The 18801-nt window shown below is 36.1% G+C and overlaps 1 protein-coding gene and 1 pseudogene across 1 annotated transcript; one reads left to right on the top strand and one right to left on the bottom strand.

Moving 5' to 3' along the window:
• Positions 1–2087: 2087 nt before the first annotated feature.
• LOC149632446 (uncharacterized) lies at positions 2088–2992 on the bottom strand (annotated as a pseudogene).
• An 11429-nt stretch (positions 2993–14421) lies between these two features.
• On the top strand, positions 14422–17630 carry LOC149632445 (uncharacterized). Its single transcript, XM_089851118.1, has 6 exons — positions 14422–14547; positions 14613–14759; positions 14818–14869; positions 15636–15780; positions 15892–17440; positions 17610–17630. Exons 1-6 carry the CDS (start codon positions 14422–14424, stop codon positions 17628–17630), a joined length of 2040 nt encoding a protein of 679 aa, XP_089707244.1.
• The last annotated feature ends 1171 nt before the right edge of the window (positions 17631–18801 follow it).

Here is an 18801-nt window from a genome sequence, read left to right as displayed (position 1 = left end):
GGCACACTGGTATCCAGTCCGGTTTTATCCACCTGGATTAAACCGGTTTAAACCACGTTGAAAAATACAGTGGATTTTTCAAAAAATATGATAATAGAGTACAGCACAGGCACCATAAAGTGAGATGGAGGGAAAAGTTTGACCCACATGTCTTTACCTCTTTATTTCATCGAAATGGTCGATTCCCATACATTGTGGGTTAGTTTGACGCGCCCTCCTCCCACTGACCCACGCGAAACTCGTGAAACTGAGTTGAATTTTTTGCAACGCTAAATTGTTGGGTCGGACCGCGCATTTAGAAAAATCTTTATCAAACCCTGCCCCATTGAAGATCACAAAAAGCCTACCCGGGCCCGACTCTGCCCTATTGAAGATAATAAAAATGTCCACCCGGGCCCTACCCTGTCCTATTGAAGATAATAAAAATGTCTACTCTGCTTGACGATAACCCTACCCGACCCGACTAGAAAAACGTTTTAAGTAATTTTCTAACCCAACCCGATCTAGGATTTTTCGACCCGATATGGGTCGGGTTGGATTGAAATATCCCGATTAAATCAGGGGCCCTACTCATCTCTAAGGGAAATGTCTATAGTTTTATCAACTTTTATGTACAATAAAAATTATTCTCAATCAGACGGCCTAGCAGAAGACAACTAGCACACTAAATGTAAAAAGAAGTGCTAAAATTAAGCACTAGAGAGTAGTTTAAAAAAAGCCGGATAAGTCCAATAAAATCCGGTTTAAACCAGCAAAAAACCATACCAGTGGCTTTTTCAAGAAAAATCCGGATTTTTGCCAACCCTGCAAAAATGGCACAGGGCGAGAGGGAAGAAAATCACCCCTTTCTCGATTATTGACGTAAACTTCCAGGCTCCGAAAGAAAATGGTAGCACGAAAGCAATTCCCGTAAAGATGTTTCAAACCAGGAAGAAACCCAGGACTACAGAGGATGTTGCTAAAAACACCAAAAATTTAATGACCTTGCTATTCGAATCTGGGGATGATGTATTTGCAAATTCCTTAGAGTTGCCAGACTCTAATGATGTAATTCAGACGAAGCTTGGTGAAGTTCCTAGTGGAAGCTTATTAAGCTATCAATTGTCTTTGAAACAAAGTGGCTTCCAAAACGTATCGAATATAAATCGCTTATTGTATACAGCATGATCTTTATGGTAGATGATATGAACAGACCAGACATTCCTTGTTTTAGCTTTAGTCGTGTAGTGGAAGAGTGGGAAGCTACTGGTAACTTTTTCCCATTGGAATTTATTCAGAAAGTGACGCTCAATGTTAGTAATTAACTATTCATTATTTAGATATCAATTTAAATTCATCTTTTATAAATTGCATGTTTTCCAATAGAAAATTGATTTATCACTTTTTGGTGCCCGGCAACTAGAACACTACTCTAGAGCTCAAACAAAAAACAACCCTGATATTTGGAAAGAAGACCGAAGTCTCAGGTTAACTTCTTCAAAGTTTGGCACCGTTTTGCAGCGTCGGAAACCTTGGACGGAAGTGGGGGTGAGAAACCTTATCCAGGTTAAAAATCTAGACAACGTCCCAGCTATAAAGTACGGTAAAAGTTTCGAATCTGTTGCCCTGTTGAAATATAAGGAGCTCTACATGGTCACAGCGTTTCAGTTTACCAATTTGGTTTGGTAGTGGACTTGAAAAGACCCTGGCTCGGTACATCTCCAGACGGAATAGTCTATGACCCTCAAGAAAATCCACCATATGGCCTTATTGAAGTTAAATGACCATTCTCGAAAAGAGACCTTTCACCGTCGGAAGCTTTACCCAGCAATGGATTTTGTAAGAGCTATGAAGATAGGGAACTGCATCTAGAAGATTCCCACCTTTATTATCAACAAACGCTTGGGCAAATGGTGGTGTGACTTTGTTAACTATTTTCCAAAGGGATTAATTATATTTAGGATTAGGTTTAACAAACAAAAATGGCAGTTAAGCCTCAAAGAATTGGTTTATTTCTATTTTAATTCCATGTTACCTCAGTTAGGTTAAGATAACAAACTGTGATAAAAACTCCTCAAGAATAAGGATCTCGTTTACAAATATCGAAATTATTTCGTTCTGATAGTTTTTTTTAAATCATTTGTTCCAGTTTCTTGAATGTCCGAAACTACACACCATTCTGCACTTTTAGATAATCCAACTTCTTGCTCCGAATCGATGTCATCTTCATCTTCACACCCACTATCTTCAAGTTCATCAGAGGTTTCTAAAATATCATCCAAGTTAAAGCAAGGCTCAATTTCAAGATTGTAATCATCGGAATGTTCTTTGTCGTTTTTAATAGGACGTTGAAAGTTTGTTATTAGCGCCACTGCGCTCCACAACTAATTAATGACTGGGGCTAGGCTTAATGGAATTGGCCGATCAAATATGTGGGACCCTTTTATTCTTTTTATTCTTCGTTCAATGTGAATACGGAGACGAGCGATTTTTTCATTTTGTTCAATTTCTTCTTTCGTAAACTGTTTTTTGTCTTTAAGAAAGACTGGAATATTTAGTCTAACATCTTTCTCTTTCAATAAAGCTTCAATTTTGAATCCTTTATCAGCCATCACACTATCATTTACAGAAACTTTCATGCTTGTAAAGCCTGATCGGCGCGTAAGCTCGATGTCTGAAATGCACCCCGAGAAAAGAGTGGATACAAAGGTTAGCCAATTAACCCTTTCCACGTATTAGCCGATTTGTAATTTGAGAAAGTACTTGATTGTAGGACTAATGAAGATGGTGTTTCACATTTTATTTCCGTTGCATCAATTATGACTCTGGTACTGGGGTATAAGTCTTTAAATTCCCTGGGCATAGTTTTATCAATTTTCTCCCTGCTTGTCCATATTTTCAGCTCTCCCAATTGTAGGTACATGTGATTTATCCAAGTTGTGCATATCCTGCTCACTGTAGTTTTTGACACTCCGAAACGGTGTGCTAAATCCTTGGTAAAAAGTCCTAACCTAAGCCTGACCATAACCATAAAAATTGCTCCTTTGGTGATAGTATATGCGGTCGACCGGCTGGGCTGAGAGATTCGAAAACTGATCGGTTGAAATAAATGTTTTCTCCCATTAGTCCGGGTTCAAGTGATTCGTAGAGACACATTAATCTATCATAATTTGGTAATCCAGTGTAAAATTATATATCTTCATCATTATCTTCAAATTTCTGAAGAGAAAAAGATGTTTTCCACATCAATTTTTTATTAAACTGAATAGCTTTTATTTTATTCTTTAGCTGCTGCACTGTAGCCTGACACTCCTCATAAGATTTTTGACTTCTCCTTAGCTTATTGCCGGGTACCGTTGTTCTAACACGGAGTTCCACATTGGTTGCTTGTAACGTTTGAAACTTCTCTAACTGGTCTTTAATGTGTTTTTCTTTAAGCAAAAGTTCAGCCTTGACAGCTTTTAATTCTAGTTTTAGAGAAGAGTTTTCAATTTTTAGAGCCATAAATTCTGAATCCACATTAACATTTGAATCAATTTCATCTTGAGAAGACAAAATAACAAATATATAAAATTTTGAGAATCCTAAATATCTAATCTATGTATAATTTGAAAATTTCTAATACTTTCATTCGTTGCGTCACTGTGAACTATTTCCGTAACCTTTTCAGAATCAGAGGAGCTAGCAATAGTTGAAATATTTAGATCCATGTTCTCATTTACTGTTAGAGGAAATAACCCAAAAGTATATTTAATTTCTTATAATTAATTTAAATTTCTTATCATACTACTGGTTATACTTTCATATTACTTACTTATGGCCGCATTCACTGTTGGGCCTGTTTTGATATTCCAGTAAAAAATAGATGGCAGAATTCCTTTCTTCAGCGTGTTTCTTACTCCACTAGACAATGTTGGAAGAAAATCAGATTTTTTGAAGTGTTTTGAACACACTACATCCCATTTAGTTTTTGTATAAAAGTAATCTCTTCGCCTGATTGCTCTAATCCACTTGTCTCTTAGATCTCCACTTTTCGGAGCTTTATGATAAGTAACCAATGATACAAATCATTAGCGTCTAACTTAATAACAGATTAAGAGTAAACATACTTTATTTCCGTTCTTATCTTTAGGGCCATTTTGCGAGCAACCTAAAACATTACAGCAGGTAGGCATTCTTTTAAGTTGGTTAATGCCTTAATGGCTTAATGCTTCTACAGTTCTACTACCTGGTAGGCTTGTAGTAAATGTTAAGCCAAGGCTTAGAAAAAACTCTAAATAATTCAAATTTACGTTAATATTATAATGAATGTAAATATTAACAATTTAAATGAGACCTACCTATTCTTATTCGAACTTAAATTGCTTCTAAACGAGTATTCTAAAGTAATTTTACTACTATTTAGACAGCGCTACTTTTTACGCTTTCGTTTTCGGGGCCGCCATTTTAAAGTAATGATTTGACGCACTTAACCGACTTTTTCAAAAAGTGCATGGTGGTGCCATCTCGATACTGATAATCACTACAGTTTTATCTTCTTGGTCGTTTTAACCCTATCACTTCGCTTCTCTGTATAATTTGGAAACCCACCTATACTTGTCACCTTTCCAACCATCACCGATAGTTTCATAAAAAATCCTTAAAATGCCAATATTTGTGACTTAGTCTCACACTGTAATATAGTTTAGTTTTTCTTGTCGTACAAACATAATAATCATACGCTTTCAAAGACTTTTCCTAGTAGAAATGCAAGTGTGCGACCGGGTAATTTACCTGTAGTTGCCAAATGTCCAGTTGGACGAACATTAAAGCCAATAGGCTTCGTGTGGATATCCCTTCATAGACAAAAGCTTCGATTATACAATACAACAATATCAACTACACACATTGAAACCGGTTTTAACTAGTTTGAAAAGGGTCTAAATGTAACGTTGTTATGACAATTGTTGAGATAATTCATGGCCCAATGACATTTTTATTTCGAACAATGGATTAGACATTTCAAAAAGGCTCAAACCAGATTCTTATTGAATAGTGTTTGTATATGCAAATTCTTTCCTACATGTCCTATCACACATTTCAATATTTGGCTGCGATTTGGCTCCCTCTCATGTTTCAATTACCACGTCAACGTTAAACTCCTACACATATTGCGTTATTAACACTATATAATACATTAAAATAAGACCAAATTCTTTGTTTTTCCGTTTAATAGTCGCCACGACGTTTTGGATGTCAGTTGCGACGAGGGATTTGGAAGCGTGAATGATTCCAGTATGTCTGAAAGCTTTCCGTCTATATTAATATCATTGAAATTTGTTTCAAGAGACGAACGAAATACTGATTTTCAGGATCTAAAATCTCGAGATTTCAGATGCTGAAAATCAGTATTTCTTCGTCTCTTGTCAGCACGCACAAAGCTACGTCACATAGGTATGTGCGTGCTGACAACCCAAGCCGGAACAGAGCATGTCTCTATTGAGCTGCCGTCGGAAAAAACAAATTTACTCTCGCACACACTTTAATCATGCGATGCGAATATAATTTATTTCTATTAACAAGCGCTCAAATTAATATTGTTATTGCCTTTCAAGATCAATCTGACTCTCTTTCGCAAGATGTTTCAACCTTTTTTACCAGCTTTGGTAAGATGACATATTACACAGATGGTGAATAATATTAATTATTCCTTATTATCCAAGATCCCGAGGCAAGTTGCTCAACAACTGTGAGCGGAACCACCAGTGATGGCCAACCGCCACTTTCTTATACCAATTGTAAGTTGTATACTATACAAAACAGATGTCAATCATACAATACAGATGTCAATCAGTGTTCTATGAATTGGGTAATTCACTCGCGTGCCCAGGCGTTTATCTTAACGTTACCTGTGAATAGTTATTTCGTCATATGTTTGGTACCGCCTGCTGTGGTAACGAATATAATCCTCGACACAGTTATTTGGCATCATCTAAGGAATGGGGAAATAATGGCCTTGTTTTGTTCGTAAACATTTGAACCTCACGGGATGACATTACCTTTTGTCGCTACATTCGTTAAATACAGTTGTCATCTTGCGAGAACTATTTGTAAAAGACATTGCAAATGAAATTGTTTCATTAACACAACAGCAAATAAATGACGTACATCTAACACTTACAGTGTGATTGTCCGCTGCTTAGTTTATAGGCTTCTTAGTATTTGGTATCACAACTGAACATAGTTTTGTTACAGCTGAATTGCCTAACGCTCACAAGAGACCTTTGTCCTTCAAAGAAGAGCTTCTTGTATCTGCCAATGAAGCTGCTAAACATGAAGAACACCTTCACTCCGTAATGGGACTAATGAAGAAAATGAACGGGTGAGGTTGGAACAAGAAGGCGCCAGGCTGGAATATAAGAAACTTAAGATGGAACGAAAAGCCGAAACTAATAAGAAGCACAAAAATGAAACAGAAAGGTTGAAGGCCGAGGCAGGTAAAATTCAAGCCGAGGCTGCTAAGCTTCAGGCTGAGGCTGCAATGGTCCAGGCTGAATCGTTGAAAACCTTAGTTGCACGCATGTTTCCGTCAAGTCCTCTTTTTTGGTTCTTTTTTATTTAAACTTGATATGCAAATTGTTTTCTATAATTTATTTCGCGCTTAATTTATGACTCACCTTTTTCTATTTAAATTGTTTCTTATTTTCATTGTACACTTATATTGCTTATTTTCATTACTGTATTGCTTAATTTCATGTATTGTTTATTTCACGCTTAATTTATGACGCGCCTTTTTCTATTCAATTTCTTTCTTATTTTTATTGGATATTTTCATTACTGTATTGCTTAATTTTATTATGGTATTGCTTAAATTCATTACGGTATTGCTTAATTTCATTACGGTATTGCTTAATTTCGTTACGGTATTGCTTAATTTCATTACGGTATTGCTTAATTTCTTTACTGTATTGCTTAATTTCATTACCGTATTGCTTAATTTCATTACGGTATTGCTTAATTTCATTACCGTATTGCTTAATTTCATGTATTATTTATATCGCGCTGAATTTGAAATGCGTTTTTCTCAATCAACATTTATTTCATTTTATTTATTATTTATAACACGCAAAATTTGGCGTGCTTTTTATCTTAATTTAAGGTTTTACATGCTTAGTCTGACATGCGCTTTTATTGTAATTTAATTTAATGTTTTACATGCTAAGTCTGACATGCGCTTTTATTGTAAATTTAATGTTTTACATGCTTAGTCTGGCATGCGCTTTTATTGTAATTTAATGTTTTACATGCTTAGTCTGGCATGCGCATTCATCAATCTGTTTAATTTAACGTTTTAAATTAAGCATGCTCATGCTATATTTAAACACGATTATTATCGTTATTCCCTATTGTATGTTCTTGATTTCATGCTGTGCATCGCACCTTTATAGTCTTTAGGAGGTTCATGTTTGTCATTTTTCTTAAGATGTGTAATTGTTAATAAACATCTTATCTCCATTGCAAGATCAGCCTGGTCCTAAATATACGGAGAGAAATTTAACTACTCTCTTACTTCATAGGTTCAGTTTACATCACTTCGACCATCATAGGTTCACGGAAGATACGCTTTACATCATCAGCAAAGAGCAGCACTCATTTAACAGATATCTATATTATTTGGTCGTAAACGTTAATATATTTATGTCAATTAATTAACCCATTTCCTTTTCAGAGTTACCAGGCTCTACAGCGAAAGCATAATCGATATGGGAAGCACATATTTTTGGCGCCATCAAGGGCTTGAACTTAACCCTAGTCTGGAGAGTGATAGGCTTGTAATGTGATATTCTACATATAAAAATATGACCATCATTATATCTTTAGTTTATATTTGAAATAGACCTACTGATAGTGTGCTTACGTTATTGAAGACAAAGGCATTGTGTTGACGCATTCTTCAACTATGTCCTCACGAAGGGTAGTAATAGAGTATATTTCCACAATTAACCGTAACGTCTGCTGTGATTCGCCATAATCACTGTAGGGCAACAGACAATTTCTCTTGGTAAACCTGTACCGTGAGAGTTGGTATGGCGATGACTTCGACGCTGTAGAGGCTGTCATTGAACGTGATATGGGCATTGCTAGAAGATAAGTCGTCTCTGAGGTAAGTAGTGTTGGGTTCATGTAGTTATGCAACATAGAACACACTGACGGCTCTTAGTGTAAAGTGTAAAATGCGAGTAGACAGACCTTCACTGTACAATAGATCCCGTTGATGCGGTTCATTGGCGTGCAACTGTCATCACTACCTAGACAATAGGTTGCTTTAGTTTGATGCAATTGTTGTAGATTTGCCAGTAATTTTGTGGAGAGAGTTCTAGTACGTTGTCTTGTCAAAGCTTGTTGTTCTATATATAAAATATTTGGGAAAGGCCAAAGTGTGGTTTCCGGTGCAGTACATCATGAAATTGTTCATGATCATTAACAAACTTAGTCGAGATTGTTAGTGATGCTTAAAAAGTGGTCTCGCTAGTTCGGCACACCGTCTAAAACCAACCATTGTGATGGCTGTTGATAAGTGTTGACGCAAACGAGTTCTTTGAATGTTCTCAAAATCATTCTCTTCAAGCAAGCTAGGGTAAAAGGAAGAAGCAACTGTGACGCTCTAATGCACTGTGAGCCACGTCTCATTCTCTAATTAGTGACGCGCAATACGGACTTAATAAAGACTCCGGAGTTCTTAATTAATGATCCCGAATATAATCAGTTGAGATGTTAAAACGTTTAGGTGTTGCTCCAGTGCCGTGTTTGTGCACTCTGAGATCCAAAACGCCTACAGCGGTGGGGCTAAAAAGCGAGATGGAAGGCAGAGTTTTACCCCGCGTCTTAGACTCGCCGAAAGGGTGTATTGTCTATCGCGCTTTTTAAAACGCAGAGTTGTCGAGGGGCCATTAATAAATCACGTCACGCGCTAGGGGTACTAGTATCTTGTATACCCCATATCATGTAACCCAAGAATAATTAGTCCATACCGATGATAGCTTTTGGGTCTATTAAGCGCCCTAGTCTTATTGTTTTGAGTCATATTTAATAAATTTTAATGTGGTCAAATTTCTCCAATATAACCCATTAAACCATCACGTGTCCCCGTGACCAATTTTTTCCAGGATAACTGTTGTGTTAACTCTTTTGTTATTTAATAATTTAATGGTTCAAAGCGGAATAGTACTGTTGTTTTAAATTGATAAAATAACATCAAAACCATTAACAAAACTTACAAAAATTATTACGTTAATTTATACAGTGTTTCAAAAAGGGTAGTTGGGTCGAGAAACTGTGTGAACTATATGATCGATTCTTGAGTTGAAAATGCTCTATGACATTTTGACTGATTTCGAGTTATGAAATGAGTGTTTTACGGATGACCCCTAAAATTTAAGCAAAAAAATGAAAGACTGCTAATTAACTGATTATAATAATTTTTGGTGGCGCGACATTAAAATAAAATCTACCATAAAGAAAAATACTGGCGCGCACTTAGAAGAAATGTTCAAAGAACCGCGCGCCAATGTTTTGGTAATTTCAATTTAAAGGGAGGGTGATAAGGAAAAATTTTATATTTCAACGTGCGAGAAATCGAATTTTCAACCACGTGGAAGGCACAAAGCCACATTGCCATCCACATAGTGAAAAAAGTTTTAGTTTAGCACATCGGTCAAACTTCTAGACGTTAAAAAAGCCTTATTACAATTACATTATTAATCTTCCTTAATTTTACAATCGAAGTTTTTCCGACAAAAGATTTTTGTTTTCTGACTAGCTTGAGGGTGGTGAATACGAATATCGACTTTATTTTCCATTTAAGAAAGTGGTTTTTGCTTGAATTTTAGGCGTCATCCGTAAAACACTAATTTCATAACTCGAAAACGGTGGCTCGGACGGCAAAATGTTTTAGAACATTCTCGACTCAAAATTGCCCATAGTTTCTCGATCCAACTACCCTTTTTGAAACAACCTGTATAATTTACAATGTATCCAAAGTTGCCGTGCGTAACTAACATGTTCTGATTTCAACAATTTAAATCGCGTGATCTTCAAAGAAAATCGTTATTTCGGAGGCTATCTCTGTTTTTCTTCATTTTAGCCTTAAGTATCTGCTAGTTTCCACTGAGCCAAGTAGGTACTCTGCAGGTATTAAGTATTTTCCTCCTGAATCATTCAAGGAAAATCTACTACCCTATGAAAATTTAAACAAGCCAAAGGGTAATTCATTTGTTGGACCCATATTTCATGTTCTTAACAAAGGTGCCAGGGGATCGGTCCTTCCCGTTTCTAAAGGTGTTTTGACATTTTTAGCTACATCGTACCGTATGACTTTCGTGACGTTTTTGTATTTTTGACCAAAATTTTTAATATAATGGATTTTTAGTATCGGCACGATGTCAGCCCTTTGAGTTAAACCAAGGATTAGAGGTATCCTAACTTTGTACGTACTGACATTTCAAGGTGAAATTGCCCAGTGTATAAATAGACCTAGGTAGAATGTTTCGGGTCAACCACAACTAGTTTCAAACCATGTCCATCGACGAAAACCGAGACGAAGGAAACTTATGCAAGGATATGGAAAACCTGGCAATGGAAAATTAAATGTCTTCTTTCAATATCATATCAACAGCGAAATATTTTGTTTTCAATCAAACAAAACTTAGACCGGTCAGCTATAAAAATAGTAGTTTTTCGTTTTTGACTAAATGTGAATAACTAATTCCTTTTTTACACTGTACTATAACAGTCTTTGTTGCAAAGAAGAAAATAGACTAGTCTCGTGATATTCATTTATTTCTTTATTGTTAGCATTGGTCGTGAGACTTGTGGTGACCGCCTAGTAAATGAGAAAGTTTTGAGCATAAAGTTATCGTCTTATTACGACTAGAAGTTAAATATGACTTAATAGTATACCATAGTACACTAAGTTTAGATTGACTGAAGAGGAACATAATACATAATATAAATAAAAAATAGTTATAAGATAGGAACAAAGGTTGAGAAGACAGTGTCATAATGTTTTTAGAGCAGTCTGGGGTAAAGTGTGATTAGATAAACATTCATTTATTATATCATCCATGAATGTTGTTTTATGATATTATAGTCAGAAGAGAACCAGGAAACGACAGTTGCGGGATATGTTGTCCCCGAGATTGACCCGCTGATCATACCGGATATTAAAGGCCAAGTTAAAACACGCGAATCACAGCTTTTTCAGTTACAGCACAAATTGTGCCGCAGATTGAAAAACTGGGCAGAAGGAAAACAAAGTTTAGACGTAAGGGTTATTTTCTTTTTTTATTTTCTTTAATTTTTTTATTTACCTGTGTGTTGTAGTTATTTTTATATACAATAAATATATACAATTATTAACGTTATTAATATCATTAATAGTAATAAATAAACATTGAATTGAATTATTAATATTAATAAATTTTATTTTATTTTATTTTCATTTAACCAGGCCTTGCCAAATAAGCAAGAGGGCGAAAAAACACTCAAAACCTTTCTAGCCGGAGAAATAGATGGCATCCTCCAAATAATCGAATCCGTTGAAGCAATGAGGAGAGAAAACATTATTAATAACATAAACTTGGAGGATGCTGCCACTGAGGCCCTACGAAATGTAACCTGGCAGAAATCCAGTTTACTTTTTGGGCCTCTGTGGATGTCTACTCTCCGGCTATTGGACGATCGAAAATATATGAATTCCATAAAAAAAGGGCCACAAGCTCCAAGAGGACGTGGGGGGAGGGGCCGAGGAAGGGGCCGAAGGAGCCATTTCGGGTTTGCCTCATACTGAGATAAAAACATGTTTTTCTCAATGAATGAAATATAAAAAAGTTGAAGTGTCTTGGTGTATTATCAGATCCTACATTTTCATAATGGCCTATAAAATATTATTATATTTACACGCATAATCTATTAAATTTACCTTACACATTTATAATAAATCTAAATATAATAAGATTCCTTCCAATTCAACTTATAGGTACCAATAATATTTCACACCCAACGAAATTGCTGTATATTCAAGGGCAATAAAGATTAAGTAAAATTCAAATGTTGTAGGCCCCATATATTTGAGAATAACTCGCAATTAACTTCTATTTGCGTATAACCATCGCAATCTCAAATGTATATGTACCAACTCAGATTGAATTCCATCCAAAATTAAATTAGGCCTAAATGAAAGCGTTTTGGTAAAACAGTGTATTGTAGGCACCCAGGTTATGTAAAATCCAAAAATTGTAGGCATCCAGGTTATGTTAATTCAAAAGCTGGTTATAGGCATCCAGGTTATGTTAATTCAAAAGCTGGTTGTAGGCACCCAGGTAATGTAAAATGCAAAAGTTGTAGGCACTCAGGTCATGTAAAATTCAAATGTTGTAGGCACCCAGGTCATGTAAAATTCAAATGTTGTAGGCCCCATATATTTAAGAATAACTCGCAATTCACTTTTATTTGCGTTTAGATTAATCGTCGCAATCTCAAATGTATATGTACCAACTTAGATTGAATTCCATCCAAAATTAAGTTAAATGAAAGCGTTTTGGTAAAATAGTGTCTCGTATGCACCCTGGTTATGTAAAATTCAGAAGTTGTAGGCACCCAGGTTATGTAAAATTCAAAAGTTGTAGACACTCAGGGGCCAGGTTATGTAAAATTCAAAGGTTGTAGACACCCAGGTTATGTAAAATTCAAAAGTTGTAGACACCGAGGTTATGTAAAATTCAAAAGTTGTAGACACCCAGGTTATGTAAAATTCAAAAGTTGTAGGCACCTCATATTTGAGAATAATTGCTCAGAATTAACTTTAAATCGCGTTTAAATTAATCAGCGCAATTATAAATGTAAATGTACCAACTTGGATTGAATTCCATCCAAATTAAGTGAAATGAAAGCGTTTTGTTAAAATTGTGTCTCGTATGCACCCAGGTTATGTAAAATTCAAAAGTTGTAGACACCCAGGTTACGTAAAATTCAAAAGTTGTAGACACCAAGGTTATGTAAAATTCAAAAGTTGTAGGCACCCAGGTTATGTAAAATTCAAAATTTGTAGGCAATCAGGTAATATAAAATTCAAAAGTTGTAAGCACCTTATATTTGAGAATACTTGCTCGCAATTAACATTAAATTGCGTTTAAATTGAGCACCACATTCATATGACACATTGGGGCCAATTCTCTATTTATCGAGTTATCGTTTACGATAACTCCGTTTTATCGTAAATTCGATAAGTTATCAAAAATCGGTATTCTCTAACTCCAAAACTCAAAATTATCGTATGAGGAATGTGATAAGCGAGTGATAACTTATCGGCAGGGTTTTTGCTGTTGATAAGACTATCGTTTGGTAAAGAGCCGCGTTTTTGTATCAATTTTTATGTTTTGTTAACGAATATTTGCGATTTCAAAGAAGAAAAACAAAGACGGCACTATAATTTGAATTTGCACGTTTAGTAATTTCAGTTTCATTCGCTAGGTGGAAGTATTTACTTAGGGTTAGGGACCATATGTTACTTTTTTGTCAAAATGGCAGCCGACAGTTTGAAATGTCTTGAAGTTTTGCAACGACAAGATATGGAAAATAGGCGAGCATTACGTAGGAAAAGAGTTTTACGCGATCGCGGTATGGCATTCGAATTACCAGCACTTCAATTCACCAAGTTGTTCCGGTTGTCTAAACCACTAGTGATAAATCTTTGCGAACGTTTGGACGCAAGGCTTAGTGGTCAACGTACTACGGCCTTGACTGTTGATTCCAAGGTAAGGGCCAGAAACGTTTTTTTCTCTTTTTTGCAAAGTTTATTTTGTTATTAAACATCTACGATTGCCTATACCACGTCCAAATTCTCATTTCATTTAACAAGTGATCCTAAGGTCGTTTTGGTTTAAGAAAATGTATATTTTACAATCGTCTATTTGTGTAACAACGATCGTAGAGATGTATAGCAAGTTTGCAACGTTTCGCCATATAAATTATAGACATTCATTCTCTCTGGCTTTTGACGTGGTAGCTTTAGGCATTGAACCTTTAAAGCGATCCATGAAATTGAGACTAAACAGCTTGAAATATTAAGGTGATGATTGCTTTGCGTTTTTATGCAAGTGGCTCCTGTCAAACTGGTGAGGCCAAGAAATTTTCTTGACTGTTAGCCAGCCAACTGTTAGTAGAGTTGTAAGGGATGTGAGCAAGGCCTTAAGCCTAGCCTACCTGCCTAGTCCAGCCATATAGACAGACCGAAGTCCGATGCATCATCCACCTTATCCTGCGCCATGTCCCATGTGCCTAGCTCACATGTCACGGACTTCTGGATGTTAGTAAAGTTAGTAAAGGATAGTACGAAAAACTGAGATGGGTGTCCACTTTCGATAACACCCTTATCGGGGATATTACGGTGTTCACCCATATGCCATGATCAGAATGCACGGAAATAGCTGGGTCATTGGATCCGCTAACCCAGCCGGAACCCGCGACTATGGAGCAAGCCTTGGTGTTCACACAAAGATTGGGGAAGGGCCGTGGAAAACGTCCACGCAAGTCCGCCACCGAAGCCATCGCGGAACCCCGTGCTTGCAAGCAACTAAAGACGTTTGCGCGCGCAGACACCAAAAGATGTCTGCGCGCGCAAACCACAAAAGTCGCCCGCGTGCCCCAACTTTGTATCATTGTTCAGTTTTTGGATTCAGATAAGTGGCGTGCTATCTACCCCTCCTGCTTTCTCAACCAGGCTTGGAACCGGCTACGGCGCAGTTAGTAGATAGAGACAGTGGGAATTTCGTTAAGCCATTCATGCGCGTCACTAATTAGATGAAGAGGCATTTGACTATCGTAAGAGAGTCATTAGTTACGAGCGCCTGCCGTCAAAGGCAGTCCCGCTACTAGATGTGTAGAAGACTACCGTTTCCAATTACTAATTTCCATTCTTTAATTATTATTGTGTCCAAAGAATATAGCTCCATGCCTAGGTCTGAGCTCCAATTTTTATGTCCAACTAAGGACTCCTAGCTTCTTTTCTAGCCCATGTCAATCTGATTTTTCTCTTATGTCCAAGTAAGGACTCCTAGCTTTTCGCTAGGTCTCAAAGTTCCATTTTTAACAATAAACACATGCTTCGGGGTTCCCCACGCATGGACGAAAGAAGCGAAGCAGTTATATATTTCATAAACAGTTTTGGTATGCATATTGCGAATGATAATGACTCCGTAGCTACTTTTTCTTAGCGCAACGGAGAAAGTTGGATTGATCTAACGTTTATAACGGATACGCTGTTAGGCTCTCTTAATGGGTGGAATGTCCTGGATGATACTAGCTGTAGTGATCATAGATATATTTGCTTTAATGTGGTTGGTACTGGGATGTCTCAGCCATATAATTGTAGATTCTCTATTAAAAATTAAGATTGGTCGCGTTTTATATCGCGCGCTAAGACTAGTCTCCGAAACTTCAAGATTGCAGACTCTAACAAAACTGAATTAGTAGAGACAGTAAATAATTATATGAGTGTAATAAATAAAATCTGCACGGAAAATTTAAAACAGTTATAACCACTTACCCATAAGGACTCATAAAATTTTTCGGACTCACCCCTAATGGATTTTGCCGTTCTCCAAATCTCTATTTCATAGCCAACAAGAAAGTGGTATCTGTGCAATCACAACTACATAAACAAGTTCTACTACAAGCGATCAGAGTACAAAGGAACCGTAGGAAGTTGTTACGGCAAGAAATTGAACACTTAACGGATATGCTCTACAGAACTGTGGATTTCCAGTCAGCTAATTTTCTCCTTAACCTCGTCCATGATGACTACTTAAGTGAGTTCGAATCCAAGAAAAATTCTCATATTAAAAAATTTGAGGCTCTAAATTTAAAACATTTAAGATTAGCTTATGAAAAATTAAATAATTCTAATGTTACTGATGGGAAGATTTTTAATCTGTCTGATAAAACGTTAAGTCGCGTGGAAGAAACCTTATTAAGTAAGGGTTTAGGCTTTGTTCCCTACAAAAAGGATGTGAATTTTTTGGACGTGGCCGCAAGTACGGAAAGTTTTTTAAATAAACAACTTAATCTCTCGGATAAGGAAAAACAAGAAATTAGATTTATCATCAAAACTAACTTTAATTCGACCAAGAATAACTCTGCTGCAAATAATTTAACCACCGGTGAAAAATTTGCTCTTAAAACGTTAATGCTAGATAGTTCTATAAAAATTTTAAGTGCGGACAAAGGTGGTAGAGTAGTGGTGTTAAATGCTTGTGATTACAATGAAAAAATGTTTCACTTGTTAAATAACTCTGGGGACTATGTTAAACTAAATAGAGATATAACAGTCAAGGTAGATAAAATCGTCAGGGAAAAGATTAGAGACTGTATTTCTAAGAAAGAACTTGATAGTAGGCAGTATTTTAGATTGATCTCTAACAACTTAAAAACCCCGTTCATCTATGGTTTACCAAAGATACACAAGGTCAACTGCCCCTTGCGCCCAATTGTATCTTCCCGGGATAGCCCGACGTATTGGCTTGCACGATATCTGGTCCATATCTTATCCCCTATTGTAGGTAATACCTCCCACCACGTTGTCAATTCATACGATTTTGTAGATAAAATTAGAAAGGTAAAATTAGGACAGGCTGATCGCATGTTTAGTTTAGATGTAGTTAGTTTATTCACAAATGTGCCTATTGATGGCGTAATAGAGGTCTTGAGTATGAGACTTAATTCAGATTCAGAATGGAAGAAACGAACAGACTTATGTCTTGATTCTATTTTAGACCTGGCAAAAATTTGCTGTGATAGCACTTTTTTTACTTTTGAAGGGGAATTCTACTCCCAAACTAGGGGACTGGCTATGGGTAACCCATTATCTCCATTTTTAGCTAATCTATACATGGAATATTTAGAATCCAAGATCCTATCTTCCAATAGAAACAGTCGCCATATCAAACTATGGTTAAGATATGTAGATGATATTTTTTTAATTTTCCAAAATACTAGAGGGGGAATAACTAAACTACTCGATTTTGTTAATTCTTTGGATAACTCGATTAAATTTACATTAGAGGAAGAAAAGGTTGGCAAACTCCCTTTTTTAGATGTTTTAGTAGAGCGCTTAGCCTCGGACGAATATCTTAAGTGTGGGTTATACCAGAAACCAACCCATTGTCATAGATTTTTAAATTTTCATTCGTATCATAGTAATAAAATAAAAATTGGGGTTGTTAAAAGTTTAAAACATAGAATTGAATACATTTCTGACACACCAGAAAGTGACAAACATATTATCAGTAAACAACTGATTAGTTCCGGTTACCCAAAGCCTTTGATTTCTGGAATTTTTGGCTCTCACGACTTAAGACCTCAAAATAATATTAAAAAAACAGAACCAACTCTAGTGTTACCATATGTGAAAAATAAAAGCGAGTCAGTAAATAGGATTTTAAAAAGTAAATTTAATATTAGAGTAGTGTCAAAAATGGGGGTAAACTTAAAACAGATATTTAAAAATAGCCAAAAAAAGTCACGTAACAGTAACATAAAAAATGAGCGTTGTGTAGTATACCAGTTTAATTGTAGTTGTGATAAATAATACGTAGGGGAAACAAAACGTCCTCTAAAAGAAAGAATATCTGAACATAAATATTGTATAAAGACAGGTGATTTAAAAAAATGGCATGGCTAATCATATCATGGATATTAATGCAAAAAGCTGCATTATTAATTTTGAGGAACCAAAAATATTGTATAAAGAATCCGATCTATTTAAAAGAAAATTTATCGAAGGGGTGTACATTAATGACGGGGGGAATTAAACCTTGATGAGGGGAAGGAAACGGCGAAACTTTGGGGTGAGTTCGATAAAAAACTCTTGTATCCGAATAGAGAGAGGTTAAAAAACTAGTTTTTTGTTAGACCTAATCTGACTATATATATATTGTATTATTTTAATTTGTGTCGTTAGTTTGATAAAGACCCGCGGGTCGAAAGCTCACGCTTGTATTTTATTGATTTTTACATCAATAAAAAGTTTGATTTTATCCATGTGTTTCCTCCGTTAAAATTTTTATATTATTTCACCATGGTATTTAAAAATAAAGTCGTTATTCACCGAATACAGCCTTTCTTTCGGGGGTTTTATTTACAAATTCTGATGCAATGTTTTCTATGTCCAGTTCCGCTGATTTGTCACGATGTATATGTAGTAGAATGTGTTAAGCGCTTCTGTGTTATTGTTGATCGAAGATAAGTCTTAACTCGACGAAGTGCGTTGAATGTCCTTTCGCCTCCAGCTGCTGATGCTGGTACAGTTTGTAACAAACTAACTAGTTTAATAACTTGACCAAGCAAAGTAAAGACAGCTACATCGTGTGTTTTTAATATTTCGGTTACTTGACTGACAGTTTTAATTTCTTTTTGAATAATATTTGGTATGATGGCTGAAACCATGGTTAGCTGAGCGTGTAAGCGATCAAGGTCCAAGTCCAAAGCATTTGGGCCAAGGCGCTCCTCTAGAATTTGTTTCGAAGGCGTTTGACCTTGACTAGCATCCAACAGAATACTTTCGAAGTTTATAAGTCGATCAATCCCGGGTTGAGCGAAATGTTTTGCCAATTCTGATATAACGTGGTCAAGCAAACTAAAATATTCTTTTCTCATATTCTCTTTCGCACTAAAAGACGCAGCAGCAGTTGGATTTTTGGTTTGTTCGAAACGCTTAGCACTTTTTTCTTCCTGGGATCTTTCGGCTCCTTAAGATTTAACCTTTTAGTCATGTCTTCGGTTTCGCTC

Source organism: Phalangium opilio, unplaced genomic scaffold (assembly GCF_054372755.1).
Source record: "Phalangium opilio isolate 3A_F unplaced genomic scaffold, DU_Popi_V2 ptg000100l_1, whole genome shotgun sequence".
Lineage (NCBI taxonomy): Eukaryota > Metazoa > Arthropoda > Arachnida > Opiliones > Phalangiidae > Phalangium > Phalangium opilio.
Note: the sequence above shows the minus strand (reverse complement) of the source record. Positions and strands in the feature narration are given on the sequence as shown.

Coding starts and splice junctions, on each gene's coding strand:
- LOC149632445 (XM_089851118.1), top strand. CDS start 14,422: ATGATCAGAATGCACGGAAATAGCTGGGTCATTGGATCCGCTAACCCA. Junction 15,781..15,891: donor TACAGAACTGTGGATTTCCA/GTCAGCTAATTT, acceptor AAAACATTTAAG/ATTAGCTTATGAAAAATTAA. Junction 17,441..17,609: donor TGAAAAATAAAAGCGAGTCA/GTAAATAGGATT, acceptor AATAATACGTAG/GGGAAACAAAACGTCCTCTA.